General features: G+C 36.8%; 1 protein-coding gene across 6 annotated transcripts; it reads left to right on the forward strand.

Annotated features, from left to right (window-relative positions):
- The first annotated feature begins 994 nt into the window (after positions 1–994).
- Positions 995–20933, forward strand: LOC103708415 (uncharacterized). 6 transcript variants are annotated; one of them, XM_008793327.6, is made up of 18 exons: positions 995–1130; positions 2762–2983; positions 3263–3329; positions 4450–4633; positions 5200–5252; positions 5549–5637; positions 8149–8385; positions 8707–8771; positions 12141–12201; positions 12288–12405; positions 12478–12559; positions 13069–13141; positions 13217–13278; positions 18298–18393; positions 19045–19199; positions 19675–19771; positions 20486–20563; positions 20645–20933. In XM_008793327.6, exons 1-18 carry the CDS (start codon positions 1121–1123, stop codon positions 20750–20752), a joined length of 1857 nt encoding a protein of 618 aa, XP_008791549.2. In that variant the 5' UTR covers positions 995–1120; the 3' UTR covers positions 20753–20933. The 6 variants fall into 6 exon arrangements, 4 of the variants coding, with proteins under 4 accessions (XP_008791549.2, XP_008791548.2, XP_088575384.2 ...); XR_604295.4 differs by having other exon boundaries at positions 1000–1130; positions 2759–2983; positions 19045–19323; XM_008793326.6 differs by having other exon boundaries at positions 1000–1130; positions 2759–2983.
- The last annotated feature ends 1612 nt before the right edge of the window (positions 20934–22545 follow it).

Below are 22545 nucleotides of genomic sequence, written 5' to 3' on the forward strand. Positions count from 1 at the left end.
GTTAGCTGCTAGCTAGTTTGTCATTAGAAAGTTTTGGAAGCTCCAATATCCAGGATAACACCTCGTACACTATGAATAATCTAACCAGCACTAACGGTGCCGTATAAATTTTAAACCAGTTCCTGCGCTTCAATCGCCGTGACTACTACAAAAATCTGAGGAGGATTATTTATTAAGCTTTTTTTCATAAATACCATCCTAAATATCAAATTTTGTATAAATGTTTTTTTTTTTTGCTAGACAAGAAAAAGGGAGGAGGGGAGGAAAATTAACCCCACCCGCGTAGCAGCCTCCACTGGGCTCTCCTTCCATTAGAGAATATCTGATGCAGGTAGAAAGTTTCTCATACCCTCTCTACCAGCATGGGCGAACCTACGTGTGAGTACGTTACCCCAGCATTAATCAACGTCTACGCATTTCGAACGTGAGTCACTCCGTTGAAAACAAAGCCCCGTTCCAACTATGCTACCACCTCGATGGTATGAATATTCTTTCAAATTGATATATATATATATATATATATATATATATATCCTAATAAAATACTTATTTTGCTATTTTATTATTTATTCTTGTTTTTATATTAAAAATTAATGATTTCAAATTAACATGACTAAAATATTGGTAGATGTGCAAAAAAATATTTATAAGACAATTCCGATAAAAAAATAAAAATAATTTCAAATTTTTATTTTATTTTTAATTAAAATAAATATAGTTTTTATTAAAAAAGATAAAAAAATAGCATTTTATGAATATAAAAATAAATAATTTTTTAAAAAAATATTTATATAAATTTAAAATTTTAGAACGTGCAAAAAAAAATTATTTATTTCGTTCGAGTCACCAGCATCCGAGTTCGCTGCTGCTTGCGCGAAACCGAGCATGCGCTTTTCTGAGAAGGACTCAGCGATCCTACGGGTAATATTTACCCACGTGTTCCGCACTTATACGGATGCTCAAGATATAAACCCTCACATTGGACCCTCACGAGCGGCACCCTCCCGACAAACTACAAAATATTCGGCTCCTCTATTTATTTTCGTCAGCCGTTCCCTTCCCTTCCTCTCCTTCGTCCGAGGAAGTGCCGTCCAGTCGATTCCTTCGCTTCCGATTGGATATGATGGCAGGTTTCTCTCTCGTTTCCTCCACTCTCTTTCGATAATCGCGAATCCTTAAAACTCGATTTCTATGGATCGTTTCAGGGATTTCGAAATTCTTGTTCAGCAAAACTCTGTAAAGGGATCATCTTGTAGGGTAACTCTGTGCCGTTTGTGCTTAACATCTTAGATTTTCCAATCTTGGCTGCCCGAGCCACCTCTCTGATGCTCGATCGTCCTTCCTTGATGCAACTAGGATATTTGGACCCTATTTCTTGTTGGATTTACGAATTTTTATTCTTTTGTATCAAGATTCTGTAATGAGGGATATTGTAGTAGTTATTTTGATTTGGCCGTGCGAAAATCCCGGAAATTCTGGATATTGGCTGCTTAAACTAATTCGAAACCATAGAAATTCCTCATTCTGTACAAGAACCTGTTCATTTATGGTTTCTTATGGCTACCTTGTCGACTTTTACAGCGATGCAAAGGCTTCATGCTATAAAAGGATCATCAAAATTTCCGTTCATTGGATTGTTTAATGAAATTTCTTTGCATGTGGATGATATATAGGATGGATATTGTTCCTGATTTTCGTGGTTTTTATGCTTTTGATCAGTTAAGAAAGCGGTTGTTCTGTTGCTATGGATTCCACTGGAGTTATAATTCGAGTTGTTATGTCACGGGAAAATTTAGTATATTTTTTGCGTAAATGATATTTTAGCAGACCTACAATGACAGAGGCTTTTATGGTATTGCTGGCAGACATAAAAAAATTCTATGGTTATGTTTTCTAAGTGGAGTCCATATTTGAGCTTTGATCTTGTGGTAAATTCAATATAGTGATTAGAATGCGAACTTCTGCTCCATTATGAGAATTAAGAGTTCGGACCAAGCCTTTTATCTCTAAGCAAGGAGTAATAAATTTGAGGCCTTTTTTAAATCTTACAGCAATAGACGAACTAATTACTTGGTTAGTCAGATTTTTATTATTTTGTTCGTTGGAAGAGTATATAGAGCATCCCTCTGATAAATTTTTATTCAAATCATCATATAGCTTTTGTTTTTTAGAGGTAACCTTTTGTGGCTTTTATTGTGGGAGGTAATGTCAGCTAGCCGGATTTACCCAGTCAACTTTTAAATGGGAGAGCCTTAGGAAGTTTAGTTTTTATTCTAACTTCTAAGCCTTTAGCAGAAGCCTTTACATGAAAAGAAGTTTATCCAAAAAGGGTTCCTAGGAGGGCCTAGACATAAAAAAGAGATTTTGGCTGCTGACTTTTTGGACTCGTTGTAAGAAATTGTTGGAAATTAACAGATCTTTCTTTTATCCTGCTACCCTTTAGTGATGTTGGATCATAGACTAAGGCATTGCCTTCTATGATGGTATGTAACATTATTAACAGGTAAAGGAGTGTTGGTATTGTTTTAGTCTTTATTATGGGAGTCATTACCTTCTACATATTAATTCACCAAATTTATTTCTATTGCCATTCCTATCTGTTATTAGCAAAGTTTTAATAACAAAATAACTGTAGTTATCAAAAAGATTCAGCTGAAAAAACTTTAATGTCTAATCTATCAACAAAAACCACTCATTTGATGTTACATGTTTGATTGACATAACATATGGGTCTAATAAATTTTCAAATTTCGTGCAGCAGTATCAGGGAATTGTGCTCAAAATGTATTTCTGGCACAGCATTGTCAACGGAGTAGGCAATTAAACCCCAGATTTCCCAGCGATTCTTGTTCTCTTAGCATCCACAGCACACATCCCTTGCAGGCGTGGAGATTGGCATGGCCTAACAAATCAGCCATGTGGTCGCATACCTTAGCAGCACACAGGACCGATCTTGGGAACCGAGCAAGTATCTATTGCAATGGTCTGTTCTAGGCTCTCAACATTCAGGTTGACCTTAAGTGTAACTATAGGTTCCCAACTGCAAAATAGTGTTCTTTCATGATCTATTTTGCATTTAGTTGTATTTAAACATATGTTTTATTTTCTTTCATTCATATGGAGAATTGTTGTTGAGCTAGGTCTCCGGTAGCACAAATTTTTGTGAAAAAGCATTTATCTTTTGTTGGTCGTTGTTTATTTCCTGTTTCTTATGCTTGACTTAATTGTATCATGTTTTTTCTTTTAATAAATTTTCTTGCAGCTGCTCAATTTACAAGTGCTATTTCGTCCTCTGAGAAAGTTGACTTTCTCAAGCTTCAAAATGGAAGGTACAACTTTTAGCTCTTTTGACATCATTATATTGTAGTGTCATGTCCTGCAAGGTACGAGGTACCAACCATACAACTAAGCTGAATATTGTAACTCTTAGGAAAACTGTCTTCCTTTAAGTTATACCTGTTGAATCTGACAATGACAAGGTCCTAGAAACAGTATCCAAATTGTTTTCTTATCTATTTCTGTCAGATAGACAGAAGGGGGATCTGGACTCCTGCAGGGTGGATGCAGGATAGTTAGCTTTATCTGTTATCCAAAATGTGCTGAACTATGAAAAGGTGGTAACTCTGTGCAAACATCAAATGATGTGAGCTAGGCAAGTTAAAGTTCTGTAGTGTTGTAGATAAGTTAGTACTGTTTCCAAAAGATGGTTTCCATTTTAAAGGATATATTTTTGAGGTGTAGATTTTTCATTGTTGTCAATATATATTGTTTCATGTATTGAAATTACGTCATCTTGAGACTTTTTTGAAATACTATTGTGTTCTCTAGATTATTACATCTTTAGATCAATATGTAAAATATTTGTACAGTTTAGTTTATCTCAACTTAAGTGTCGATATTGAACACTAGGAATAGGTTGAGATGATAAAGTGGTTTCTTCTTAATTCAGATTGTTTCTTCATGTATCCGCATTGCATAAATGGTAGTATATCTGGTAAATTATTTTCTGCTAAAGACGCTTTATTGAACCAAGAAATCTGCACAATATTTAGAGAAGGTGATCAGTATATAGGAGAGTTAGCCTGACCTGTTTTATTGTCTTTTGAAGTTTCTCTCAAGTTTTCCAGGCGACATCTTAGAACTATTGGAGTAAATTTTGGCCCTTTACTTTCACCTTATTCTTACTCCTTTTTGTTCTCAAGAAATAATAGGAAGTAAGATTCCCTTCTTACTAACTTCTTTTACTTCCTAAGCAACCAAACAGGCCTGACACTGAGTCTGTCATGGAAGGCTTACATGATGCAGCCGCAGATAGTCTATTCTTTCACCTGTATATAAGTTGCATTTTCTACTAGCAGTTGATCAGATAGATGGCCATTTCTGTCAGTCTATTTTTATCTCTTTTTGGCGTTTAGCTAAGATCATCTTTTTGTTATTCTTTTTTTCCAGTGATATTCGAGGTGTTGCTGTTGCTGGTGTTGTCGGGGAACCTGTCAGTCTTACTGAACCTGTTGCAGAAGCTATAGCTGCTGCTTTTGCTGATTGGTTATTGGTTAAAAAGAAACCAGCTGAATCAAAACGCCTAAGAGTCTCCATTGGACATGATTCACGAATATCTGCTCAGAAATTACAGGTTATTGTCTTTCTTTTAAAAAAAAATGCCTATTGAGCATGTTGTCAGTTCTAGAAGATAATTTCGACTTGAATATTTAGGTTCAAAAGATTTGATCCTGAACATACAATAATTACAATTAGACTAAGACATGCAAGCTATCCCACCAATGGCTTAACTCACTGACTATTTTGGAGAAGCATTGCTAATTGTTACACATTTCTTAGTTAAATCTGTGTGTCTTCCTTGTTTGCCCTGCCATTTATCTTTCTCAACCCTCTTCTTTTGGGTTAGTTTTCTGCACATAATCCATTTGTTACAGACAATTAAGTCACTGGAAATTCAGAGTTCATATGCTGCATATATGGTTCTTCTCAATTTCATTTATATGGCATTAAGAATGAACTGTAAGAAAAGAATTGTTCATAATGATGAAGTAGCTTATGCTCCTGTCGGCATGATGCTCTTAATTGTTCAACTTATTCAATGCTAAGAAATTAATATTGTATTTAACATTTTAATCTTCTCAATCCACATCAATTCTGAGCTAATTATTTGATTACTGAAATTTAATGGTCAACTTCCAGGATGCAGTTTCTCGTGGAATTTGTAGTGCTGGAGTTGATGTTATTCAGTATGGGTAAGTTGAAATATTATCCTTCCTTTCCATTATCTGTTCCCATTTAGATGGCATACATATAGCCATAATAGAATACAATTATTCATTGTCAACTATTCATTGTCAACTGCTGCTTTCACTGTCTGAATTCCTGAAAAGCCAAGATATCAAGTATGATTCTTAAGAAAATGTATGATCTATTACTTGATTTGTCATTTAAAAAACATTGATGTCTTCTCTCTAGGTTTCTTGAAACATATAATAGAGAATAAATATGAGGCACAGGCTATGCTGATATGTGTCAATTCTGTATGCAGATTGGCATCTACGCCAGCAATGTTCAGCAGCACACTTACAGAAAATGAAAGTATCCTTTGTCCAGTTGATGGATCCATAATGATAACAGGTATCTTCTAATGTTAAAAAGAAGACCTACACAATGTAAAGTCACTGATTGGTATCATGTATTCTGACATAATTGACATGAACAAATGCTTTCTGTTTTTCTGTTGTTCGAGCTTGTTATGAATCTAGATATTGCAGCCGTATGGCAGAAAGTGGTAAAACAACATTGAGCCCATGATAGTAATGGGAAAATCAGAATAATGTTAGAATTTATTTAGTTATTATTATATTATTTTTGTGATAACAATAGGCACTGATTGCCTAAAGGATTTTATTAGATGATATTAAGAAGGTAGGCACAAGAAGAGGAAAAGAAAGGATTACACCACTACAAAGACAGTATCTCCTCCCATCAGCAATGCAGTACAACTCTCATATACCCCTTACCCCTCCCCTTACTCTAAGCAACTTGAAGAAGTGAGACACAGCCTTTAGCTTCTTCTCAGGGATCAACACACACCAGGATTCCATAGTGTTTTTTATCTTCCGGATAAGTTTGAGGGTTGAAGTAGAGCAGCCTCAGAATATTCTATGTTTGCATTCTAACCAAACATTCTGGCATACTGCTGCTATCTGCATATCTGAAACATTTCACTATGGTTTTTTTATCTTCTTTAATCTCCCATGTCCCCATAAATCTGAACAAGCTGAATAGCTGATGGCTTCTGAGAGAGCTTTTTCAAGGAGTGCCAAAAATGCCTCCAATACCAGCTATAGGGGGCAGTTCAGAAAGAGATGATCTATCTTCTCCTCATCTTGTCCACGACAACACAAACAGCATTACAGTTCCATTTCCTCTTCTTCAAGTTATCAGCTGTCAGTAATCTATTGTTGATTGATAACCAAATAGAAACTTTTACCTTCTCTCGAATAAAACTCTTCCATACTGCTTCCTTGATATTGCCGCTGCAATATGTGAACCCACTTAGTATTCTGGAGCTACATATGCATCCCATTCTTATGTGGGCTCACAAAGGTGAAGCATGTTCAAACTGACTGTTAGGGTGAGCCCAATATGGCTATACAGGTATCAATAGTACTAAAATGTTGATTATGGCATAATAATCGCTATTGAATATTATATACTAATTTACAAGCACTAATTATTAGTTGTTATTGTTATTAATATTGCTATTATCCATCCACTAAAATATTACCATTGTTGTTTTTATTTGTACTTGTATATATATATTTAAATGGTTCAAAATTAGTAACTGCATGTGTTGCTGACATACTGGATATGTGCTATGCAGTCCCTTGATCGTCTACTTACTGCAGCCATTTTTTGAAACCCTGATATCATGGAATGCCGTATCGGTCCGGTCCTAGACCGGTACCAGAACCACATGAAAACCGGTATTTTTCCGTTTATTTAGCCGAACCGGCCGGTACGGACCGCTTGGTACCGGCCGGTTCGCACCGGTACGAATTTTTTTTTTTGGAACCACAGCACGAGGCGCGAGACAACATTTTAAAAAAAAATTCAAATTTCTGGCTCGCTGTACCGGCCGGTAAGTACCGGATCGGACCGGTACCGTACCGGTCCGGCTGGCCACCGGCACGCCGACCGGTACCGGTACGGCGGACCTTGCCTGATATATTATACTTTGTTTTCTTAACATGTTAAATTATCCTCTTCTAATGCTTTCTTTTTTTTCTTTCTCTTTTCTTTTTGTGTTTTAGCTGAATTGCCAAAAAACTACTGAAGCCACCAAAATTATTAAACTGAAACCGGATTTCATTTGACTAATTCAAGAGACCATGGGCTGTCTCTGACATCTGACAATATAATATAGTCCATGTTGTGTATCAAGCATGGGTGGTTTGCTTATAGAGAGCTTTAGTCATTGACTATCTTTTGGATTTATGTGATGTCGTATTCTCCATAGGTTGAACCTTAGTTTCTGACAACATTGCATCTTGTCAAGGCTTAGAAAGTGCAAACTGGGTATAGCTGACTCGTGCATTAAGGGGCATGATAGAGAGTGCCGCACAGATTCAGAACTTGAATAAATTAGGTTTGTGACACATAGCTGCACATAAGTATCTTACAACTTGTCACATGGGTATTTTCAGGAATTATATTGCTGAAGACCAGCTGAAATAAGTTTATCTACCTGCATTCCAGGCGCAGCTATTAGATTTTTTTTTTTTTGGATTTTGTCGAGAACCTTGTCATAATCATTGTTAAGAAGCATTATTTGTGTGTTTTTTTTTATGTTTTGCTTCTCCACCTAGTCCCATCAAGGGCATTTCATTATCTCTGAGTTTCATCAAATCATTTTTTTATCATTTCTATCTAGTTTTCTTGTCTTTCTCCTCTTCGAAACCTGTTTAATTGAAATCCATTTAAAAGTCTCTAACCTTTTTTCAAAATGATGCCATCTCAAGGATTTTCGTCATCTCATTTCATAATATTTTATTATTTGATAATTAACTTATTCCCTGAGATCTTGCTATGCAACGTCAATCAGCTTACTCAGGTTTATGGAGATGATTTTCTTGTGTGCAGCCAGCCATCTTCCCTATAATCGCAATGGCTTTAAGTTTTTTACTAATGCTGGTGGACTTGGAAAAGCTGACATTAAAGACATCTTGGAGCGTGCTGCATATATATATGAGAAGTTCACAGATGAAAGTCTGAAGAAATCAGAACAAGCCACAAATGCAGCTGTTAGAAAGGTGGATTATATGGCAGTTTACACTTCTGATCTTGTAGCTGCAGTTCGTAAAGCTGCAGGGAACATAGGTATGCTTCTCATAAAAATTGCTTTGTTTGTTTGATTCTCAGACAACAATTTGGAATTTGGAATTATGGTTTTTTTTTCCCGTCAGGGGGGGGGGGGGGGGGGGGGGGGGGCAGAGATGATAATCTATTACAGCTATTGTAGGCTAATTTCTTTTTACTCCCATTCTCATAAAATATCGATTTTTCGTTAGAGGGGGAGCTTCTCTACATGTGTTGGATCACATATTAAGGACTTGTTACCCACAGTCAAACTCATATGGAAAAAATCTCCTCTTAGCATTTGCCACTGATTTACTGATCTTTTTAAATCGTTAATTTCAGAGAAGCCACTGGAGGGAATTCATATAATTGTGGATGCAGGGAATGGAGCAGGTGGATTTTTTGCGGTAAGTTCTTCTTCTTCCTGTAGTTATGGAAATGTAGCACTGAAGATGTAATGAATCCAAAGAAAACATGCATCCAGACAAAATCCATGAGAATAACAATAGGATTCTAGCTATAAGAAGTTCAAAATGATGACAGCGAAAACTCGCTATCACTAGAAGTATTTTGAGATATGGTTTGATGATGAATGACAAGAAATTATTGAGCTATTGTATTAATTTCTTTTATCAACAACACAAAAATAGAGTGATTTTGAGTAAAATATTTCCAATGAGCAAAACTTTTCACCAATCATAGATGTTTGATAATGAAAGTAGATCCACCAAAAAGAAAAAAAGTCAGATGGACAAGATATTAAGTTATTACACATGATGATGTAACGATCTAATCATAGGAAACCTTGGATGGGAGCAAAAGATTTTGTCAATGTGAAAAACATAACGTGGAATAACTCTATAGCCCCAAACTAGAGGGATGCAGGGGCATCCCTAGAGAAGATGGATTTTGAAGTTGGAAGACAATGATGGAAAGGGTATTCTGGTAAACAATTCAGTTCTTGAATTTTGACACTGGCAAATGTTTCTTAAACTAGAAGGATATTGCTGCATATTTCCTTTTTTTGGAGGTTACATGCGTGGTTTTCAATTTTGAAGGGGTACATACATAAATCTTAACTTTTAGTTGATATGCAGATTCCCAAAGTTCTCTATTCATGGTAAATTTATCACTCAAAATCGTTGTTATTATATTAGTGTTGCTTGCATTGCCTAGTATTATTACAGAAACTTTTAGTGCCCTTATGAATTGAAAGTGCTAAATAACATAAAAGTTAAATAACACAAGATATACATCACATATGCTATTTTTCCCTCATGCTATCTCCGGTCATTATCACCATAGTGTCTAGTGAGACATAAATATTGAATTTATCGACTTGATTCTCTGAAAAACTCAGTGATATTAACTTCGTGGACCCTCTAAGACTACCATCATTTTTCTTGGAAAGATTATCTCATATTTTGTGATACATTCTATGCAAAAGTATGTGATATCTTCATAAAGTGGGTTGATGTTTTTCATACATACAACTGAATGGTTAGTGGTGTATAAGTACATATGTGCAATAGCTTTTCAAACCCTTGCATAGTGGTACGTCAGAATTTGTAAGGCTACCTTTATGCTCCAAAGCAACTTTCTGAAGAAACACCTTTTGTTTCTGCGATTGGCAGCTCGCAACCTTTACAAGGTTTCTAGTGCCTATGAGAGTGACTTGTAGGCCTTTGTAGCATCCCCAAAATTGATGACTAGCTCTATATATGATGGATATATTTTGCCTTTGTTGCATTTGATAGAGTGCTTTCTTCAACATCATTCTACACCAGTCTCATATATCCAAAGCATTTTTGACCTAAGTAACAAGCTCATTAGCCTCAATATTAACTACTGCTTTTCATCTTTTGGTTGAAAATAGCTTGTGATGCAGAAAAAATCATTGGCAGAATGAGGAAGAGCAGATTCATGAGTTGACATACTCAGGAATGACCTCAAGTTTTCAGGACAGTCATTTCAAGTCAAGAATCCATATTACTATCATCGACACTGAAACTTTTAGGTCATTTGTAGGTTTGTCATATCATGAATCTACCTAATTTTGCCTTTTCATTGTTAATAATTCTTCTACGTTGTAGGCTTAATTAGGTCATTAGAATGCAAGAATGAAGTTAAGTTTGTGGGCAATGAGACCACTACTCAGGACAGGAATGCATTAGGGAAGATGGCAAAGAATCTTTTGTGTGGAATGAGTTGTAAGAAATCCAACAAATCATTCTTCAGAATAATACCAAGAGGAAAATGTATTTGTTGTAAACATGCACTTATAATTAGCTTTAGGGGTGTTATAGTCCTCTGACATAGGCAGTTGAAACCTGTACAAACTGTCTGCTGCTACAGCAAAAGCAAAAGGTGTTATCTTTTAAGATAGTTGGATTGAAAGTTGGGGGTAGTCTTACATCAAGAATAGCCTTGCAAAGGTTAAAAAATCTGCCAGGACGTACATACCCACTTTATTTGGAGACATCATTACTACTGCAAATAATGTTTGATGGCATATGAGACGGATGAAAAAATTGAAGGCAGTGTTAAAAAGCATCTACAGAGTTAGACTCATTTGACAATTATTAATTATCATCAAATTTGATTCAATGCTTGGAACTGTTATTTTAATGCAAGTATACAGTCCCTATGCAAAGCTCTAAATTTGTGTCATCATACCACCAGGTTTAAGTAATAACCTGCTACATGCAGAGGATGAAGTTGGTAGTCTCACATTGTATCTAAGATATTCATGTACTCTTCAATTTCTCTGTCTTCTTGATAGGTATCTTTAGCTCTATCACCAGTTGCCATACACATCTCTTGTGCAAGGAAGAAAAAAAGGAAAAAAGAAATATCAGGTTGATAATAATCTTTCTATATATAGAAGGAAAGCTCAGACTCCAGCATGCTTGTTGGAATTTGAGACCTTCCCATGTTTTCTTTTATAAATTATTTTCTATAACTATATTCCAGATGCTTCTGTGTAGAGTTACTATTGCAGCTCCTGATTAAAGCATGTGCAAGGCACGTGCCAAACACTAGCAACTTATAACACGAAGTTACACATTGCTTCCTTTGCATGTCCACTAGTCAATCACTTAATGATACTTGAATTCATTTTTTTCTTCCACCTGTAAATCCATGGTAATGTGAGGAATAATGCTGTGAATCAAGTTATATGACTGGTCTAATCAGCTTTCTTTGTTGTGTATACTCTCTTATCATATTTAACACATACAGAAAAGTGTAAATAAATCTGTTCAATCAAATGACTCTTTGTCGAAGATTTCTTAATTAGTGATTCCAATTTATCATACATGTGAGATACTAATGCAATGAACAAATGTGGTATGTGTGGCATCCAATGTAATGCAGCTTCTTTTCATCCAACATTGGTGCTATCACCACAAAACAAAATGCATCTAAGTTACGTCTAACCATTACTACAATCATGATACTAAATTACTGCTCAAGAAACTAACCAGATGGCAGTTTCCTTAGTCAAAATGAACCAAAATGTGTTAACATATTATGCAGTCTCGCCTCAAACTATATCTGATATATGGACAGATGCATATTATACATTTTTAGGAGCATATAGTCACTTCATTCTCACCTGTGTGTTCTTAATTCTCAATGGTATGTTTATATGTTCTGTGCCATAGTATCAAACAGTCCCATTGATGGCTTCAAACTATCATCAGCTCATTCATGGGCAACTTAGGCATGTGATTGTACATTGCTAGTTTTGTATGCTCATGTTAATGTTTTATCAGGGAAAGGTACTTGAACCTTTGGGCGCAGTTACTACTGGCAGTCAGTTTTTGGAGCCAGATGGTAAACAGTTGACTGCATTTGTCTGAATATACTGTTTCTCATGGTGCAATGGTTTGAATGTATCATTTTATTTTTTGGGGTATTAGGTATGTTTCCAAACCATATTCCCAACCCTGAGGATAAAGCTGCAATGAAAGCAATAACCCAGGCAGTCCAGGAGAATAAGGCGGATTTAGGTATCATATTTGATACGGACGTTGACAGGTGGTGATGCATATCTTGATCTTGCTGTTTGTCATAATGCAAACTTGGTCATTAATAAAATAGTTCCTACAGATCTGCTGCAGTAGATTCCACTGGTCGTGAGTTCAACCGTAATCGACTTATTGCTTTAATGTCGGCTTTGGTACTTGAAGAAGTAGGTCTCTCTCTCTCAAACATTTTATCTCATCCAAGATATTAGTTTGTATCGGTATTGGGCACCTCCCAATTCGATCTATGTATAAATCTTGGTCCTATTATCTTGGCTGAACCGATAAAACCTGAGATATCGGCTGAGACAATATGTCCGTATTGGCCAATATTTTTCAGTTACTATTTTGCTTAAATAGACTTTCCTAATAAATAAATCTCGAAATCAGTGTTTAGATGTTGTTCCTAATCCTGGATTTTTATCATATCGAACGAGATTTCGATATCTCGGCCCAAAAATATTGGCTCTCTGGGAAAATCTCGGTTCCCTCCAAAATTTCCCACTTCCCATATTGGCAGAGATAAACCAAGGTCCCAATTCATCCAGTCTTGGCCAGTCACTGTGATAACTGATATATCGAGAATTAGAAACCTTTTCTCTTGTGCATTTCATATGCTGAATAATGTTTATGACAGTAGGCATTTACTTCTCTGTACTTGTCATCTTGCAAGTAGCATCCAGGAACTAGTATTGTTACTGACAGCGCAACTTCAGATGGCTTGACTGCATTTATTGAAAAGAAACTTGGTAAGTAATCAGTGTTATATAAGGACTTCAGATAGTGAATATGGTAATGTACTGATTTCTTTTGTTATCGTACAGGAGGAAAGCATCACCGGTTCAAAAGAGGGTACAAAAATGTCATTGATGAAGCAGTTCGCTTGGTAAGACTTTAACTTGTTAAGCATTATTCATGTTTTTTTTTAAAAAAAAAAAAGTGTGCCATATGTTTGTTTTGGTGCAAGGCTTGGTCCCTTTTTTTGATGTAACCACTAACCACATTTCTTCTCCTAGCACAAACTTTATTTAATAAACCTTAAACATATAGTGAACGTATGGCCATATGTTTGTTTTGGCAAGTTTCTAAAATGTTAGTAGCAATTATCCTACTCTAATCTTGATAGGATTATAGTATCATGAATTATGCTTGCTCCTGTTTGCGGGGTCCGCAATGTAGGAGTATTTTGCCATTATGGGACAACAATTGGCAATTTGGCACACATTGATGCAGAAGGATATGCTAGCCTTGAAAAGGTTCTGCAACAAACATGCTAAAATACACTGTGTTATCCAATTCTTTCGACATAGATCAATGTTAGTTGCTTTATATTAGCGCAGGTTATGTTATAAACCTATGAGCTTGGTTTTTTAATAAACTTAAAAATATATAGTTTCATAAATTGTCCTATATATTTGTGTAGATTGATTGAAGTAAATTGTCATATAAACTAACATTGCATAGCAAGGTCTGTTGTGCCGGTACCGGAGCCCGTACCGGTCAGCTGGCGGCACGGTTCGATATGCTCATGTCGGGCCCGTATCGACATAGCAGAGAGGGCAAGAGAACGGGAGGAGAACGAGAGAGGAAGAGAAAGAGGGGGGGGGAGAGGGAGAGTGAGCAAGGGCCGTTTGAGGGGCCCCGAAGGGCTGGAGCAGGGGCCCCTTCAGACCCCGGTTTCGAACGAAACAGGCCCGTTGGGGCCTATTTTTTTATTTTAAAAATTTTAAGTGAAGTCGGCTTTAGGGTTTGCTGACTTAACTTAAAATTTTCAAAATAAAAAAAATAGGCCCAAATTTTAAGTGAAGTCGGCAATGGGCGACTTCACTTAAAATTTTCAAAATAAAAAAAGGGGCCCCAAACGAAACAGAGGTCTGAAGGGCGGAACCGATGCTCCGGCTCTTCGGGGCTCCTTCGACACCCTCTAGAGGCCTCTGGTGGCCCTTCCTCCTTCTCCCTCTCTTTTCCTCCCCCCCCCCCCCCCCCTTCCTTTCTTTCCTTCACCCTCTCCCCCCACCTATCGGTTTGCTGTTTTGAATGCCGGAACCGTCCTGATCTGCCGCCGGCATGGCTCGGTATGCCTCAAACCGGACGGTTCTGTATTCCTTGTTGCATAGCCTTGTTTTGACACTAATGAGACAAATAACTCAAAGTTCATGATAAAGAAGTACGGGGAACAACCGTTTTCTTACTTCACACGCAAAATATATGTTTGCTCATGCTGCTAGTGTCGTGTGAAGTTTATATAGTGGTAGTGTTGTGAGAAAGTTCTATATTACAGGTTACTTGACTTCAAACCTTAGCACTGTTTAGATTCGGACTGAGAGAATTGGAGAGGAGGGAAGAGAGTGAGGAGAGAGTAACATCCCTCATTTCTGTCAGTTGGTATCCCTGATTTCTCCAAACCCACCTTCTCAGTCTCTCCTCTCTCTTCCCTTCTTTTCTTCTCTGTCCTCTGCCTACCATCCAAACAAGACATTAATCTATATAGAACAATCTCTTGTCATTACCATATTCGATGTGTAAATTGGACCTTCAAATTCTCAAGCCAAGAAAGAAAGAGTTGGAGACCAATTTCCACATCCAAATCCACCTTTGCACTTGCTTCCATTTCCAGCAACTAAGGAGCCAACCCCCCTTATCGTAGCTAATGAAATTTCTCCTTTTTGCTAAAGAGGAAGACTTTGTCCACCAAAGGGAGAATTATTTTTTTGTGATATTTTATTGGTTGGAGCATGTGTAATTTTTATTAATGATGTCATGGTTTAATGGTTGAACCCAAGGTTGAACAATGGACACATGACTTTGGGTGGTAAACATGGATCCATTATCCAATCCAACCCACCTAACTGTGTTTAAATTGGACTTGGGTCAAGATTTTTTGTTCTTTTTTCTCTTTATGGTAGGTTGGACTATAAGTCAATTGTTTTGATCGGGCTTTAACGGGCTCAATACGGTTTAGAGCTTTGACTTATCTTGGCTCATGAGGATAGAGTTTTCCTTGGGTTGGGCTAGGCTTAGTTAGGTCAAGTCAATGTTTTAAAAGCGGTTGTGGTATTCAGGCGGCCAAGGGACTGCGTAATTTTTGAACTAGTTGAAAATACTCAATAAGAGAGCAATAATGATAATATTTTTTTTGATAGATGGATAATGACAATATTAATAACAAAGACAACTAAGAATTAATGTTTGTTATTTAATTTCTAATATCTAGTAGTAATACCTATAACATAATCAACATTTTAGCTCTATTAGTACCCACACAACCATATTAGCCACCTAGAGCCCATATCAAACCTAACCATCAGCTTGAACCCACTTCACCTATATGGGCCCACATAAGAGTGAACTGTATTTGTAGCTTTGAAATGCTAGGTGAGCTCAGATATGCAATTATATGTTACTCAGCTGGTCACATATGCAATGTGCAAATCTAAGTGGACAACCTTTTGGTCCATATGTAGTATAACTGCATATAGTATTGTATATTAGAAAATACAATGGGGTCAAGGAACCGCATGCATATGCAATCGCTGCAGTAGTATGCACCACATTTTAGAACACTTGGTCAAGTCATGATCTTGGGGTAAAGACTTTGATAGTGGTTGATCTCTTTTCTTCTTTTTTTTTTTTGCTACAACGGATAACTCATACAAGTCTAGTGTGAATACCTCCAAAAAGAGTCAAAAAGTAACAAGTCTTGGAACGCTCTAGGCAGCTCTCTCTCACCAATCCAGAGAACTCTCCCAGAGTGATTTGCCACAGACGAGCCCCCAAGAGTGGTTGATCTCTTTTTAATGCCACTTGTTTTGTGCACCTTGGAATTGAGGCATTGAGAGTGTCAAGTGTTGGCTCGGTTTCATTTTGGGTTCAACATATGGGCAACCTTAAGTTGAAGGATCTTGAGTTGATGTTGAGTGTGGACCAAGGTCTCATAGCGAGGCAACTAGACTCGATTCATTACCACATCTATCCATAATACAAAACAGGTAGGTTTCTATTCTAGGTTACAAAACATTGATTTGTAGTTAAGCAAACTAACCCATCACTTGTACATATCAAGTGATGCTTAAATGGTCAAGTCAATTAAGAAAACACTGGCTTGACATGTTGATAGTGCATAGCTATTTGAGCAACCACTTACATGTTTAAGTGGTTGTTTCATAAATTTGGTCTAGACCAATCTGATCTTTGAAAAATTAAGTTGACTTGTTTCATATGTTTGGTCTAGACCAATTTGGTCTTTAAAAAAATTAAGCAAACTCAGGTTTGGCCTTGTGCTTAAAAGGATTAACTGAATGTTTTTAACACATAAGTAGAACGTGTAAAATAAGTTAGGGAAGGATGTCTTGGATAAAGAATTATGGTACATATTTCAAGATAAATCGATAAATTATGTTTCATATACTTGCTATTAGACTAGTTTAGTCCTAACGAGGCAAATATAAAATCATCTTTATTATTCAATGGGTTTTGAGTCTTTTGACCATAGGGCCCTTAGACCTGTAGACCCTAGATTATAAAGCTAAAACCTTGTCTAGACTAAACCTAGGCATTGACTGGTTTGAGCCAATCCTATACTGTAGCCCAAGCCAAGCCTAACCCAGCTTCGGGCCTAAATATACTAGCTTGAGATTGATTTGACCCCAAGCTTGGTAATGGCCCAGCATAATCTAAAAACATCTAGGGCATGATCAATCTCCCTACCAAGGTTGTTGTAGAAAAAAGAATGGGAGAAGTTCTTGAATGGATGGCATGGGTGTGACAGTGTTGATGACCAAGTGAGAATGGTTAGGTATCGAAGGTGATGATGGATGGGGAAAGTGGTAAGGTGAGACAGTACTGTGGGTACCATATCATTTTGATGCAAAACACACTTGTAGGGGTGCTAGGGCACCAAAAAAGTCCAAGCACCAATAAACCAGCCATACCAGTCCGTACAGATGGTATCAGAGGTACAATGCTGACTACCAACTGGTATCAACAAATTTATATTCTTTTAGTGTTTTTAGTTTTATTCCATATCATCGGTACTGGTACCATATCGATACTGTAACATTCCAATGAAAAAAAGTATATGAGGTCTGGTGCTGATAATTTAAAACCTTTTGGAGGACAATATAGCTAATTTGTCACATGACAACGTTCATAGATCTTCAAAGGAGGTTAGAGATAGTGGAGCGGGCATGGAGACGAGGGGATGGTGAGGTTAGGGAGGTCAGCGGATGGGGGGGGAGGACTGGAGTGAGAAGGGGGAGAAGATGAGAAAGGGGTGAGAAATTTGTGTTATAGACCTATATATTTTATATGTAATAAGTATATAATATATTAACATAATAGTATTTTATGTTTATGATTGTTTATGATGTTAAATAACAGGCCAACTCCGACCACTGTAGTTTTTAGTCTGCTTGGATCTGGATCAAAATTCTGTCAGATCACAAAGTTTGAGCGCAGCAAAATGACTTAACCCCAAAACCTATTTCTGGGCCTTCCCAACATCAGGCCAAGCAAGTTGGGCCTTAAATTCCCTGGTCTACCTTACCTTGGTAAAAGCTACTTTACATGCATGCATGCACTTATTAGCATCCCAATATATAGTTTTTCAATGAGAAAGGTATACGATATTGTCAAGATCATGAGCTCCTTTTGTTTTCTTTTCACCATTGTTGAACTAAATTTATATCTCATAAAGTGGAATAGAGGATTATTGAAATGATTGTACTTCAATGACGATTCAGATCACATTAAACAACTTTCCTTATTATGTTTTCTTGTGTCAGCACCCAATTCATTTCACTTTGAAATTTGACTGTCATTTGTTTTTTTCCCCTAAAAGAATCGAAGCCCATTAAACCATCACTACAACAGCAGAATGATCTAACTAATTGTAAAACAATGGCAGAATTCTATTGGTGAAGAGTCACATTTGGCCATTGAAACTAGTGGTCATGGAGCTTTGAAGGAGAATCACTGGCTTGATGATGGAGCATACCTCATGGTGGGTATCTCACTATTTACTGGGGAATTTTTAACTATGCCTTGTGATTACTTGATATATGGTACCTATACATCCACATATTGACATCTCTTCATTAAATTCTGCTTGATTTGCTTGCTGGTTTTTGAGCTTAAGCTGCATGTCTCCTTCCCATCAATAGGGCCTGGTTATTATTTTCAGGCCCTTCTTTTGCCAGAACTTTGTTGGCTAGTATCCTCTCACAGACGGGTTGGCATCAGACTGAGAACTGGTCATAAAAAATTATTTCAACTTGTTGCTTCATAATTAATCTATTAAAATGAGCAATATCCATGAAATAAGGCCAGCCAATTAGACTTCATTTTCCAGTAACTGTTTCTACTATTATTTCCTCATAGACGTGCACTCCCGCCATGTATAAGCATAATCTATCATGTCCGTTCTACATTTCTTGTATCAATTATTTGAATGATTTCTAGATGTCTCCTCCTGCATGGAACCCAATCATCATACAACGAATTTGTAGCCGGTATAGTCATATTTTTTCTTCCTTAATTCATTATTCCACGAATTCCTCAAAACGAGGTTCATCAAAATCGAGTTCGACGATTTTCGAAACAAACGGAATGGCCAGTTTCCCTTCTCTTTTGTAAGATTTACCATTTTCTGCAGGTCAAACTCTTAAACAAACTTGCCTCTGCCAGAAATTCTGGTTCAGGTAGTGGTAGCAAAGTTCTGACTGACTTGATAGAGGGCCTGGAGGAAGCTGCTGTGGCAGTGGAACTAAGATTGAAGATTGATCAGAACCATGCAGACCTGAAAGGAGGGTACGTCAGACAGTAATTTCTGATGCATTTTTCTTCCTCCTTTCCTTGATAGGAAATGGCTGAAACCTTGTATTCTGGAAGTCCGTTTTTCCATTGGACCCCAAGATTCTTACTAGTGCTTTTGGTATGTTTCTTTTTATTCCGGTCTCTCTTGCTAGAATTTAGAAGAATGCCAGTGCTTTTTCTGAACATTGACACTTAATCTCTTTGCTGAAGAAGCTGAACAAGGATAATATAATGCTTAGTAATTAAATATTTGCAATTTCGATTTATCAAAATCTTATCCTTCGAGTGTAGCAGCATAATGTTTGAAAGGCGTGGACTTTTCAAACTAAAAGACCTTAGTACTGTTTTGCTAAACATGCTTTTGAAAATATAACAAATAGTTCAGTCTATAATTCTATAGCCCCTAATGTGTTTTATCTTGAGAATAGAGTGAACAATCTGAAGTTTCTTGTTTTGGTGCTTGTTCCAGATCTTTCCGTGATTATGGAGAAGCAGTGCTAAAACATTTGGAGAACACAACTAGCTCAGATCCGAAGCTGAAAAAAGCACCCATCAACTATGAAGGCGTATGTCGTATCTTTTAGTTTCTGCTTTTAAGAAATACCGGATGCTATTATCTGTAGTAAATTAAGAGTTAGTCGATGCCTAGAACCATCATAACTGCCTTGTTCTCTTGGTCACATGAACATAGACCACTTGCCGTTCACATGGGTTGCATAAGTTAGTTTTGTAGTAATCCCTTGTGTTTATATATTCATTTCTCATGGTGATGATCTTAAGAACCTCGTTAAATTATTACCAAGCTTTTTTCTGGTCAGAATTATTACCAAACTTTAAGCATAACATGTAAGCATTTGTTTAGAACCCTGATGTGTTGCATCTTTCAAATTTATGGTTTCCTTCTGGTTCGGAAACACAGAGAATGTTCTAACAATTTGGGACTTATGGACCATTCACAAGCATTCACATTGTAGATAGCTCTAATAGCGGCCCTTAAATGAGATTAGCAATTCTTGCTGGATGTTAAGATGGGAAATTTAGGAGTTTCATGTTGATGCTTTTTGGGGATTGATTCATGCTCGATGATCTGCAAGAACAGCCAACCTTTAGCTTCCGCAGCCTCATTCAGCAATGTTATGGCATTCTTCGTTAGCAATCTTGAGTTGATCATGAAAACATTCAGCTGCAAATTCAACCAGCTCAAGATTGCTTTACATTCATCAGGTTCTAAACATACATATGTGAAAGAAAAATTTAATCTGTTCATGATGCTTATACAGGTTAGGGTCTCGGGCCATGGTGGCTGGTTCCTGCTGAGGCTTTCACTTCATGATCCAGTTCTGCCCCTGAACATTGAGGCAAGCTCTTACTTTTTCCGGACTTACCAATGATGGACTATCACTCTTGAGAATGCTCACCATCTAAACATGTTTTTATAGGCTCCAAGCAATGAGGATGCTGTGAAGTTGGGGCTTGCTGTTCTGGCTGCCGTGAAAGAGTTTGCAGCTCTGGACGCATCGGCCCTTCACAAGTTTGTGCAACAGTAAGACCTTACCAGAACGATGCCATTTTGTCTCTACACCCTGATATGGCAAGCTGCGAGAATTTGTTTCCCCTTATTCTTGTGAGAAGGCTCAATAACATGTGTTTGCTACATGATTGCTTCTTGTACAAAACAAGATAATGTTCAGATGGGAATGAAGCCTTGTTACCTGAGTTTTTTGGTTACATGGGTGAACCTTAGTGCAAGCAATACAAAATGCTTGTGTTTTAACTATAGAGGCCTGGAGGGTATAGAGGGTAAAACATGGTAATGTCACATCAGATTAGTTGGCATATTGCTGAGAAACAATCATCTTCACCCCATCAAAGCATCTTTGACTATATGATGTTGCTCATAGCGAAGCTGTAGAAGAGTCAACCATGGGCAAGGATGTTAAATTTAGCCTAAGCCTCTTAAAAACAGGTTGGATGCAGACCATGCTTTTTAGTTTTCTGGGCCAACAAACTGAGCTTGGGTTGGCACTACAGCTTTAATTCTTAGTCGCAAACTAGTTGGCGTCGGATATATAAATCCTTTTCCTTCTCTTAGCTTGATTTAGGGTTAATATTTCTGGGAGATGCTGAGATGTCGAGGTCTTCTTATTACTACATTCTATGTGATTTTCAGTTTATTTCTACCCTCTTTCTATATGTATCAAATCATTTTTACTTACATCTTTCAATCTACATTATATATATTAAAATTATTTAAATCATTCCTCTCAATTTGTCCATAATTAATACTATTTCCATTTCATTTCTTATTCTCTTTTGTTGTATTATCACATGTTCACCTCAACTTTCTTATTTGGATTATATTCTATCTTGTGCGCATGGTATTTTTTTAATGCTCAATATTTTGTACCATAAAACATAACTAGTCATATTGCTATACTCAAAAACCTTGTTAAGGTAAATATCATTCTGCGCTATTCAAGTCAACACTAGCCCAGCTCAACCCAATTTTGTATATTATTTTTTTCCTAATTAAATTTTTGTTCGACAAAAGCCTATAAATTAGTATATCGTCAACTTGCAGAACAAATTTAGCTTGAAAGAACCCCAGCAACCCAATATATATAAAAATGATAATATATATATATATATATATATATATATATATATATATATATATATATATATATATATATTATCATTTATATGCATTCATAATGTATCTAACAAATTTCTCACTGGTTGGACAGCCAAGATCAAATAGACCATATTTTGCAGAATATGCTCCACCCGTAAGCTGTTCTCTCTTGCACCCTGTTTAGAGTGAATCATCTGGCCCGGCCGGCCAAAGCTAGATATAGATCGGTTGGCGCTGGATCTGCTGGATAGAGGTAGTGGTACAGACAGCTATGGATGGATAGAATTACGTCAGCTTCGTCAGGTCAGTAGATCCCCCCTAAACAATCAAATTTGTTGACATGAGGAGGAACATAACTCCTTGAATCAGTCAGCAAATTAGTCAGTCCATTAATCTGTAGTGGGCAGCCCATTAGGAAAAGGATTCATGTCTTTGGATTCATCTTTCTCCGCATGATTCCAGCATTGGATTGTGCAATATTTACTTCGAGATCTATGTAGGCCGATAGACGGAGTTCAAGTGCTTTGAAAGCTGTGTAGGATGCAATCAATCATCGCAGAAGATGATCAATCATCCTTTTGCGAAAGTACAACCAGAGCCCAGCCTATTGACAACTCTATATTTCCATGTCATTCATTGTTCTGATAAAAATATTAGTGAACAAGCCCTTGAATTAAAAATAATAAAAATTATTAGATCCTCAAA

This window comes from Phoenix dactylifera, chromosome 3 (genome assembly GCF_051530095.1).
Source record: "Phoenix dactylifera cultivar Ajwa chromosome 3, Ajwa_hap1_PhDact_Kaust_v1.1, whole genome shotgun sequence".
NCBI classification, from domain to species: domain Eukaryota; kingdom Viridiplantae; phylum Streptophyta; class Magnoliopsida; order Arecales; family Arecaceae; genus Phoenix; species Phoenix dactylifera.

Excerpts from the sequence above, each read along its gene's own strand:
- LOC103708415 (XM_008793326.6), top strand. Across the intron at positions 5,253-5,548 it reads GTTGATGTTATTCAGTATGG|ATTGGCATCTACGCCAGCAA; the intron begins GTAAGTTGAAAT and ends TTCTGTATGCAG. Across the intron at positions 13,279-18,297 it reads TTGATGAAGCAGTTCGCTTG|AATTCTATTGGTGAAGAGTC; the intron begins GTAAGACTTTAA and ends AAACAATGGCAG.